Source organism: Otolemur garnettii, unplaced genomic scaffold (genome assembly GCF_000181295.1).
Source record: "Otolemur garnettii isolate 467f Iridium unplaced genomic scaffold, OtoGar3 scaffold00071, whole genome shotgun sequence".
Classification (NCBI taxonomy): Eukaryota; Metazoa; Chordata; class Mammalia; order Primates; family Galagidae; genus Otolemur; species Otolemur garnettii.
This window is the reverse complement of record NW_003852466.1, coordinates 5463921-5475786: the sequence shown is the minus strand read 5'-3', so window position 1 is coordinate 5475786 and position 11866 is coordinate 5463921. Positions and strand designations below refer to the sequence as shown.

The 11866-nt window shown below is 37.7% G+C and overlaps 1 protein-coding gene and 1 pseudogene across 1 annotated transcript in view; both read left to right on the top strand.

Annotated features, from left to right (window-relative positions):
• Window positions 1-6491, top strand: part of LOC100947894 — a 135219-nt gene extending 128728 nt beyond the window's left edge. Inside the window, 3 exon segments of the mRNA XM_012807544.1 lie at window positions 2033-2210; window positions 6065-6144; window positions 6381-6491. Coding sequence (XP_012662998.1) covers window positions 2033-2210; window positions 6065-6144; window positions 6381-6491 — 369 coding nt within the window.
• Window positions 6492-6667: 176 nt separating this feature from the next.
• On the top strand, window positions 6668-10066 carry LOC100952427 (annotated as a pseudogene).
• Window positions 10067-11866: the final 1800 nt, after the last annotated feature.

Below are 11866 nucleotides of genomic sequence, written 5' to 3'. Positions count from 1 at the left end.
GCCTAAAGAGACAGGACCACCAGATGTAACGTGGGACCCTGCTGTCACAGCCAGGAGGGGCCTAAAGAGACAGGACCACCAGATGTAACGTGGGACCTTGTGCACGATCGTGGACAGAAATGCGATATTGGGTAAAAATTAGGGAAATTTGAATAAAGTATCAGTTAATAATGTGTCACGTGTGTTCATTAATTGTAACATATGTCATACTAATGTAGAATATTAATGACAAAGAAAATTGGGCATGGACAGGTGAGAGTATCTGTAGTATCATTTTAATTTTTTTGTAATCTAAAACCATTCTAAAAAGTAACATTTATTAAAAAAAAGCAATAGGGAGCTCCACGACTTCATACTTGAAGAACAGGAGGAAATCAAGGTTCTGTTGACAGTAAAAAACTACAAAGGAATACACAACTGATTGAGTAAATACTGAGATTTTTCTTTTACATAAGTATTAGAAGGGCATTCAAGAAATGTCCTGCAGGCAATTTGATATCTGTCCATAAAATCTTTCAGTAGCTCCCATCATCTAGGGCAGTGGTTCTCAGCCTTCCTAATGCTGTGATGTATTTTACTGTTACAAAGTGGTTTCTAATACCATTGTTCAGTGAAAGGAGTCAGGGCTCTTTAGTGAACTAGTTGATTCTGTGGCAGGATCAGGTTGAGAACCATTGGTCTAGGGTAAGGCCAAAAGCCCTATGTTGCACAGACTCAAGCTCCTTTTTTGCAGTTACCTTCTCTCTGCTGTTTAGCAACATTAAAACGCTTGGTCATCTGTACATCATGCTGCCTTCTGCCTCCTTGCCTTTGTTCATGGTGTACCTCTGCCTGAAACATCCTGTCTCTGCCCCCAGCCCCAGCCACCTTCCTCTACTTATTATCTGTGCATGTGGTTATCTTCTCCACTTAACAGTGAACAAATCAAGTCCACAGTCTTACTGTATCCATAATAAGAATGGAAGATAGAAATTGCTTCATTTTTTATTTTTTTAAGAGAGTCTCAACTCTGTCACCCTGATGTGGCGTCACAGCTCACAGCAACCTCCAGCTCTTGGACTTAGGTGATTCTCTTGGCTCAGCCTCCTGAGTAGCGGGGACTACAGGTGCCCACCATAATGCCTGGCTATTTTTTTGTTGTGGTTTGGCTTGGGCTGGGTTTAAACCAGCCGCCCTCGGTATATGGGGCCGGCGCCCTACCCACCGAGCCACAGGCGCTGCCCAGAAATTGCTTCATTTATATTTATAAAATGAAAGAGGGAGGCAGGCAGACTTGGTTCCTACCAATAAGAAGCTCACATCTGAGCAGAGATCATAATATAATTTCCCATTATAAACAAAATAATTGTTGCTGGTGAAAATTTCAATTTATTACCACAAAACTCTTTTGCTAGAAACTCTGAAATTCTGTAAGAACACTTTCAAAGCAATGGAAGGTAAAGTATTTTCTAATATTAGATTATAAATGCCTTAAAGAAAGGAAAGGTGTTAAAAATATCCAGAGGTATGTAGATTATGCTAGGTGCTCAATTACTAAATATTTTCCTATGTCATCTTTGAGTAATTTATGTATATGCTATTTATAAAATTTAATCCAGAATGTGCAAAATAGCACAGAACATTGGTTTATATTTAAATGTAAATGGACTTGTGGTAAGAACTGCCCTCTTTTCCATCATGTTCAGAGTACTTTCTAAAAGGAAAATTTCAGTTTTTAATGTTCTCTGTTCACAGATAGAGGTGAACAACTTTGGGTGCAATACAGCATGCACCACACTCTCTGTGTGATGCAGAGCACTCTGTCCCCAGCTGTGTGTCCATGCCTCAGAGTATCATGTGTTCCCTGTTTCTGGATCCTGCAGAACAGGATGAAGCAGACTTTTGCAGGACAATTTATGTAAAAAGCTTCTATCCATAGATTTATCCTGAGGATTTGAAAAGGAAGCAAACTTCAATTCTTATGAGTGACAGTTTTTAAATTCTGTCCTTTGTGTTTGTTCTTATTTATGAAATCATGTTGTATTGATTGTAGGGTACAGGAGATACTGCCTGTCATTTTAAAATTAAGAAGAACTTGGAAAACGCATCAGTAAGCCTGGAATCTGTGGAGAGCCCAGGGTTGTTTGTTGGACTTCAGTCAGACGGACTAGCAAAACCGATGATTTACACCAAGGATGAGAATGTTTGCTTCTATCCACAAGTCATCCAATGTACGTTAACCTTGAGACATTCTGATTTTTGTTTGATTTATTATGGTTTTAAGTATAGTGTCTGATGATTTCATCACAGTTTTACTGAAGAAATCTCTGCTGCTAGGGTTTTTTGTTTGTTACAATTCTAGAAGCAATGAATGGAAAACATAATGAAGACCAATTGCCTCAGATTTTCAGATAATTAACGTTGGGTTCAGGGTCTTTGCTACAGAGGGCTCCTTCCACCTTCTTAAATTGTATGCATGTGCATTTGTGTGTGTGCGTGCGCATTTGTGGGTGTATTTGTGTGTATGCGTGTTCATTTGTGTGTGTGTGCGTGTGCATTTGTGTGTGTGCTTGTGTGCATTTGTGTGCTCATGTGCGTTTGTGTGTGTGCATGTGCATTTGTGTGTGTATTTGTGTGTGTGCGTGTTTGACTGTTCTTGTTTTCTTCTACATCTCCATGTACACTGAGTGGGATAAGGCTGTTGGAACTATTATAAGCTTCATGGCTGTTAATTTTTAATGCTCATGGCATAAAAAGAGATGGAATAAAAATCAACACAAATATGATTTAGACTACAAATAGAATTGGGGAAAAAGTCACTGGGAAACCTTAGAACTGGTTTCTCTCATATCTCAAGTTCTTTAACAAATTCAAGTGAAGATCTGTTTATTTAAACAATTTAATTTTTTTTTTTTTTTTGGCCAGGGGCTAGGTTTGAACTCGCCACCTCTGGTATATGGGGCCAGCGCCCTACCCCTCTGAGCCACAGGCCCCACCCCCCCAAACAGTTTAATTTTAAAATGTATTTGCTTGAACTCAAAAGCTGATGAAGTAACCCTCGTGTTTTTAAATTATCTTGAGGTTTAGTTTGCTGTCTAATTTTTGTCTGATGTGGTTTTATGAATTTTGGCTTAATAAAAGTATAGGTGATTTTTCTTAGTCTGACTTTTATTTACCTTCTCTTTTCTTATCAGAGTCCACCTGTGCTTTATATGTGTGCATGTAATATTCTACAGAAGATAGCTTAAAATAAGAAAGCAATTGGCTTGATATAACATCATGTTCTATGTGGCCCTGTTCTTTGGTATATTTGTATCAATTCCATTTCAGCCTTTAGTTGCTATAAATTTTTTCAAAGTGTTGGGCTAGTGTAGCTTAATTTACTGACATGCATGCCACCCTTCCTTCCATGCTCTCTTTCTCCATGGGCTGGCACAGAATGGCACCCCTACTCAGTGAAGTGGGTGTGCCAGCTGCCTCTGGAGCTCTGAAGGGAAACAGACGACTTGGAAGTAGCAGAAGGACAAGGGGTGGTGTAGAAGAGCTGGGAGAGATAGCAGGCGGCACAGGAAGAAAGGAGAAATAGAAAGAAACTCTGAGAAAGAAGAAATTACAAAAATTAGAAAAGGTGATAAGACGAAAAGTGATTTGTGGCAAGCCCTAAGAGAGGGATCATGAAAGGCCACGCTGGTCAGCCTAGGATACTACGCGTGGTACTCACAGAGCCAGTAGAAATGGAGTCATTCTTCTTTATAGCCCCTATAATTTAGTTCTGTTATTACAGCATGGATGGTTTGTTGTTTTCTTCTCTTTTTCCTTGAGGTAAGCTTGACAAGCATATAGGAAACATTGTTTTAGAATTTGTTAGACCATCATGAATCCTAGGAATTCTGAAGCAGTGTATGAAAGAATCAACATTTCTTCAAAATACAGTTATCTAGTAGTATTTTCCCATTTTCACAAGTAGAGAATCTCAGTGGGATTTCTGAGTGTTAAAAACTCTCTCTTTCAGAGTTTTGATAAAATGACAAAATATTTAAGAGTTCATAGTAATTCTACAAGTCATTTTATAATTTTAGAATCTTATCTAACTGTACTATCTACATATGATTGATTGAACAAATTTTCCCTATGCCTAATTAATTAAATTCCCTTGAAATGGCTGGACTTTTGATACAGAGTTAGAACAGCCCAACTCACAGTTTTTGTTTTTTTTTTAATAGTATAAACTTTCCCTCATAGTTTTCTGAGAAAGAGTTAAGGTTCCAAGGTGCACTGAGTGGTAAGGGGACTTGGGAAGGGGAAGAGATTGGCATAGGAAGAGAACAGCAAGGCGGCATCTCAACATTCCAGTGGAGACCATCCCTCGGAGAAGGTACCTGTCGTTCCCCAGCATGCAGCCTGAGCCTGGCTTCCATGGCAGTACCTTAAGTGTCTAAACACTGCTTGGTCTGTCATGGCACATGATGGCAAACAGGGCAGCTCTGTCTAGCCTAGGATGAGAGCAGTTTTACTATCCAGTCTACCCACCAAATAGCAAAAGTCTCAGAAGCATAGTAGAGTAGAGTGACCAGGAAGGTGCTTCAGCACTTGGGCTCTGAGAGAGCCAGAGTTGAGGTCCTGGTTTGGCCTTTGCCTGGGGTATCCTCTCACAGCTTCTGAGCCACATGTCTCTCTTCTGTAAAATGAGGACCAAGAGTGTGGAGGGGAGGGAACAGATACAAGGTGCTGAGAAGAGTGTCTGATAGTCAGTCAGTGCTATTCAAGTATTTGCTCTTCTTAAAGAAAAAGCACTTCATGGTGTATCTTTTACAGCTTAAATATAGTTGAGAGATTCCTGCAAGGTGAGAGATACTATACTACCCCATTGCCTCTTTTAATCAGTTTGAGTAAATCACTTCTCTGTAATTTGACTGCATTATCTATAGTTTGGTTAGGGTTTGGTTTAACTTATTGGGTATTAAGAATTTATAACAAAAGTCCTTTATCCTATTACTCTTTAGCTGTGCTAAGTGGTTTATGCAAAATATCCTCTTCATTTCTGCTTCATAGCTTTAGATTTACAGTACTGGGAATAGGATATATGGGAGAAAGTGTGAAAAGATTGGACTCCCTGGGCTTACAAAACCAGCTATTACATTGAGCCGATGTGGATTATCTGGAAATGTGGATTATTCAGAAGTTTTTTCATTCCCATTGCTGCAGATAATAAGCCTTCACTTACAATCCCATGTAGTAAGACCTGCTCTGGGTATTGTTTAAATAACTCTGGATCAATATGACATGGAACTTTTCATTAACTTTAGTGTACTTTCATAGGATACTTAGGAAAAGGGGAACATATCCAAGTTTTTATAAGTATTTTAATAGAGACATAAACACAAAAATTTCCTCCTCTTACTCTAATTCCAGCTCAGTTTTTTGGTTTGAGCCATACTCTGCGTATTAATTAGGAGACTGTGGCTACTAGTCACTTAAAAAGATTTACTGCAGAAGATATAATTCAGATGTTACATTTTCATTATGGTAAAAATGTCTTTCAGGTTTATGTCCTATGAAAGCTTGTATTAAAATATGTTTGGAAAATTTATTTTTGCTTCATTCTAGTCTGCTGAGATCATCCAATAATAAAAATCTAAATGAAATACTGTCACACATCCAATTTATCAAATCCTGGATATGTATCTGACAATATTATTTAGAAAAATATGACAAAATTGTCTCAAATAATAAATTGATTATATAGATTTAAACTATTCATGCACTGGTAACTTAACACTAGAATTATTGCTATTAAATAAATTTTTGCTTATTTTACTTTATAAATAGCTGAAATTCAGTAAAACAAAAGATTTTTACTAATTACTTCTATAGTCTGGTGGCTCTCGATACACTTTAAATTTTGGTTATAATGAGCTAATATCTGAAGTGATTAATCATTCAAATCCAGCTATACTCATATGTGTGATGTATACCTCTTGATAATGTTTTCATTATCAAATTCCAGTTCTTGCATCTTCATCACAAGTTTTATTTTACATTTCTATTGATAAATTTTCTCATTCTTTTAAATTGTGAAAATCAGACAAAGTTGCTCCAATTCAGAGTATTACTGAAGGGCCATGTTGGTACTTAGATTTTGGACCCACATGGCTTAATGGCAAAGTGAGTGGCCTTCTGTGTGGAAGGGTAGGGATGTCCTGGATGATGTTTCTAGAAAAATGACTCTTGTGTTCTGAACTTCCTACTATTGTGTTGTGTAAAAATATGTTAAGAAGTAGCAATACCATTAGTTTTTATTAAATAGAATCTGACCTCTCTGTAATTTCTTTTGCTGATAAGAGCTCTAAAACCTAACATTTATAAAAGTGTGAATTACCACCCTTTAAAAAAATAAATAGGCTGACAAGATGGTGGCTTGGGGTGCTGTCACTGTGGTGCCCAAGTACCAGCTTCTGCCCTATGCACTGCACAAATGGAGCTCCTTCTCCTCCACCTACCTTCCCGAATAAAGGAAATATTGAAAGGAAGACATGTTGATGACATTCAGGACATCAAGGGTAATATGATGACAGCTCTAATGGCCATTCCAGAAAAAAAGTTCCAAAGTTGCTTTGAAGGGTGGACTGAGTACTGATGTCGCTTCCCAAGGGGCGTACTTTGAAGGTGATGGTAGAGCCATTCAGCAATGAGGAACATTTTAGTGGATAAACCAAATGATCAATCTTCAAGGTGGTCTTCAGAAAGCAACTATCCTCCCTGGTACTTGATTCTGAAGCCGAAAGGCCTGCTATAGTTCAGAATGTCATGTTTGGAAAATATGAGAAAACTCACGTCTGCAGTTTGAAGAAATTTAAAGTCTTTGGTGGAACGAATGAAGAAAATATGACAGAGCTATTGTCTAGTGGCTTCAAGAATGATCATAGCAAAGCAACATTCACTCTGAAGCACAAAATTGATGAACAGATATTCCCTTGTTGATTCATTAAAATAGTTTCACTTTTGTCCTGGGGGCACAGCTTTAACATTAGCATCTGGTGTGTTGAACTTAGCGGCACTGATGATCCTGATGTAGTACAATCTTGTCCCAACTGGTACAGCAAGTACTGTGAACAGGAAGCCCTTTGCCTTTGCCTAAAACACTTCAGACAACACAACTATACAGAGGCTTTTGAATCACGGCAGAAGAAAATCAGGGTTGTGCTAGAATATCCCATGTTAATAGATTTTCATGACAACTGGTTTTGAAGGGTGATTTTGATGCTTGCTAAGAGTTGATTGAAAAAGCTATAAATGATGTCTTATTCAATCAGTATATTAGTCAACAGGAATATTAAACCACAATGGAGTCAAATTATTCCCCAAAGCACCAAAGGTGATGGAGAAGATAACTGACGAGGAATGTAAAGAGGCCGTAAGATGATTATTGATGTTCAGACAGAGGCTCTATTTATTTGGTGGCTGGGATAGAACACAAGATGTTGTCAACTTCTCGGCATACAGTGTGAAGGACAACCAGTGGACATGTATCTCTAGAGACATTGAGAAAGAGAGTGCTCCAAGTACCAGATCATTCATAAAATGTGTGTTGACATTCAGTGGAGGCAAATCTACATGTTGGGGTGTGATTTGGATTCCTCTGTTATTTGGATTTTCTCTGAACAGCAAATCTCTGAAAAGTGACTTCTATTATTATCATTGACACAAACATGTTGCTGAGGATACTGCTGCTGATGGAGGGCCAAAATTGGTATTTGATCACCAGATGTGTATGGACTCAGAACAACATAGGATCTACACATTTGGTGGTAGGATTTTAATATGTAAGGGCAGCATAGATGACAGCAGAGCCAGCAAACCACAATTCAGTGGGTCAGTGGGTTATTTGCTTTCAACTCAAACCTGGAAACATCTTCGAGATGACTCCTGTAACACAGGGTCTGAAGATGTCCAGTCTCAGGTAGGACACTGCATGCTAGTCCACTCAAAAAATCATTGCCTGTATGCACTTGGTGGCTAGTGATCAAAGACCTATTTGAATGATTTTTTTTTCCTATTGCATATTTTTCTATTCTATTTTCTTTTTTTTTATTAAATGATAGCTGTGTACATTAATGCAACTATGGGGTACAGTGTGGCGTTTTCATATACAATTTGAAATATTTTCATCAAACTGGTTAACATAGACTTTATGTCAATTTTCTTAGTTATTGTGTTAAGACGTTTATACTTTACTTTTAGAAAGATTCACTTGTACCCTTGTAAGACAAACCATAGCGGTGATCCCTCCAATCACCCTCCCTCCACCAATCCACCCTTCTGCCCTCCTCTCCCATCCCCCCTCACTATATTCTTAGGCTATAATAAGTCTACTATAATTTCATAGTAGGGCTCTGTACATTGGATATTTTTTCTTCCATTCTTGTGATATTTTGCTAAGAAGAACATTTTGCAGCTCCATCCATGTGAACATGAAGGACGTAAAGTCTCCATCTTTCTTTATGGCTGCATAGTATTCCATGGTGTACATATACCACTGTTTGTTGATCCATTCATGGATCGATGGGCACTTGGGCTTCTTCCATGACCTGGAAATTATGAATTGGGCTGCAATAAACATTCTGATACAAATATCTTTGTTGTAACATGATTTTCGGTTATCTGGGTAAATGCCCAATAAAAGAATTGCAGGATCAAATGGCAGGTCTATTTTTAGTTCTCTAAGTCTTCTCTGGATGTCTTTCCAAAAGGAATGTATTAGTTTGCATTCCCACCAGCAGTGTAGAAGTGTTCCCTTTTCTCCACATCCATGCCAGCATCTCTGGTTTTGGGATTTTGTGATATGGGCTAATCTTACTGGAGTTAGGTGATATCTCAGAGTAGTTTTGATTTGCATTTTTCTGATGATTGAGGATGGTGAGCATTTTTTCATATATCTGTAGGCCTTGTGCTTATCTTCTTTAGTGAAATTCCTCTTCAAGTCCTTTGCCCACTCTGAGATGGGATCACTTGTTTTTTTCTTTCTAATACGTTTGAGTTCTCTATGGATTCTGGTTATTAAACCTTTGTTGGAGACATAATATGCAAATATCTTCTCCCATTCTGAGGGGAGAATTGCTTTACTTACTGTGTTTTTGGCTGTGAAGAAGCTCTTTAGTTTGATTAGATCCAAATAGTGTATTTTTGATGTTGCTTCAGTTGCCCGAGGAGTCTTCATAAAATTTTTGCCCAGGCTGATTTCTTCAAGTGTTTTCCCTACACTTCCTTCTAGTATTTTTATGATTTCATGTCTTAAGTTTAAATCTTTAATCCAGTGAGAATCTATCTGAATGATTTCTTTAGTTATGGTGTGGACTCTGATCATGTAGACATAATAGCAGATGGCACCAAGAAAGACTCTAGGATGGTTTCAGTGACAGGATTTACACAGAGAGCAACTATTGATCCAGAACAGAATGAATTACATGTATCTGGACCCAGCAAAGACAAAGAAAAGAGGGAAGAAAACATCAGAAATTCATTCTGGGTTTATGACATTGTGAGGAATAGTTGGTTGCTCTTGTGTCTATGAGAATGATCAGGCTGCAAAGGATAATCCAAGTAAAAGTCCTAAGGAAGAAGAACCATGTCCAAGATTTGTCCATAAGCTAGTATATGATGAGCTACACAATGTTCATTATTTTTTTGGTATAAATCCAAGAAAATCTTGGTCTCCAAAGATGAGATTAGATGACTTCTGGTCAGTAAACTTGTGTAGACCTTCAAAGATTACTTATTGAGGCATTGCAAATACCTCATAAGAAAACACAGGTTTGAAGAAAAGCCCAGTTTGATCCCCTTAAAGCTCTGAAATATTTAGAAAATGATCTTTACATAACTGTGGATCATTCCAACCCAGAAGAGACAAAAGATTTTCAGCTCCTAGCATTAGCTCTGTTCAAATCTAGTTCATTTTTACAGCTCTAGGCTTTTCAGATGTGGATCACACTGATGCTCAGAGAACTCAACTATTTGACACCTTAGTAAATTTCTTTCCTGACAGCATGATTTCCCCTCAAGGCAACTGGTAGACCTCGTCACACTGTGACTAAAGAGTCACTGGGCACAGAAATGGAAAACAAAGGTTGTCTTTCAGTCCTTTGGATTATAGCCCTGTTGACTGACAATTGAGCTGCCATGTTCTGAGGGATATTCACCATCGCAAATTTTAACCCTCTTCCTTCATACCTAACCTCGACTCCATCCTCCTTATCCTATTCCTAAAGCAGGCTAATAAAGTGAAATTGGTATACTTTCCATTAAAAAAATAAAAAATAAATAATTATCCTATTCCTGAAAGTGAAGAATGAACACAAACAACTTGAACTTTCAAATCCTAAATATAAATAGCACTCATGAGCATATAATAAATTGAGGTTGGTATTCCACTAAGTTGGGATTATTTATTTCTGAGCAAGACTCCAAAACAACTTGCTTCTAAATAAAAGGAAGAAAAGTGGCTGATATGTCTATCTCTCTTTGATTCTGATATTTCAGAAAAGTCACATGAAATTCTGCTTGAATGACATTTTAGTCAGTTTCCCCTTTTGAGGAAGGCATAGTATCAGATTATTAAAGAAGCTCCCAAGTAGAATCTGTAAGAGAAACATCCTGTATATGTCATTTGATGCATTGTGTAATGTTAAACTACTGTTTGGATTTACAAAGCAGTGAATAGGTTTTAAAGGGATACCATCCATGCACAGCCTGCTGGTAAGAATAAAAAGTCATTTTCTGCTAATTATGAAATGCAGAGTAAAAAAGATGTGACTAGGCACCGAAATGGAGACAATAGCACAACTTAAACTTGCATAGCTGAACATCTGTTAGGTATTCTGAGAAGAAACAAGTGATTTTGAAAGGATGGCATCTTTTAAAATTTTAATTTCAGTTGGCAGAGAAAACCCACCGGGAATGTCTGCAATACCCAGCCAAGGGGAAGGAAAGATCCACGAGTCAAAAAACCAGAAAACATTACCCCCAGCATCCGAGGTGCAGAGGCCCTTACTTTCCTCAACTCCAAGTAAGCAGCAGCTGTTCCCACCCCACCCCACTCCATTTCTTTTGGTTTGTTTGCCTGCATTGGTTCTCTCATGTGGACACCTCGGGAAGAACATCAAATTATCTTTATAATATATATTATGTTATTGTACATGGACTTTTTGTAAGTTGTTATCTTGCATTGTTATGATTTCAGTTTACATTCAAAGGATAGGTGTATTTTAAAATACGTTTATTTCTTTGCCTTAAATTTAATGTTCAAAACAATGACTTCAAAAGAAGATAGTATTACATTATGACATCGATTGGACCATCACAAAATATTTTATGAGTATATTTTAGGAAAAAGAGTAAATTATCATCAAGGTTTAAACAACAAAAAGTAATCTCCATTTCTCTGATAATAGAAATTGAAGCATGAAAAAAGATCTTTAGACACCAGAGGCTTGAATTTTTGGTTTCTATTTTGGTTTGTTTGGTCATTTTCTTTGCTCTTAAATGTGTTACCTTTCTTCTGACCGAGAAGTAGAATATATGGTATCTGACAGATTCTGTGCATCAGAATCTAATCATCTTTGGGTAAAATGAAATAGTGGACCACTGTCTCTGAATATTTTTTTAAGAACCCATCTCAGGAGAAAAATAAATTATAATGTTACCTTTAGGTAGGTCAGTGGGTAGGGCGCCAGCCACATACACCGAGGCTGGCAGGTTTGAACCTGGCCTGGGCCTGCTAAAACAGCAATGACAACTGCAACAACAAAAAAATAGCCGGGTGTGTGGCAGGTGCCTATAGTCCCAGCTACTTAGGAGGCTGAGGCAAGAGAATCACTTAAGCCCAAGAGTT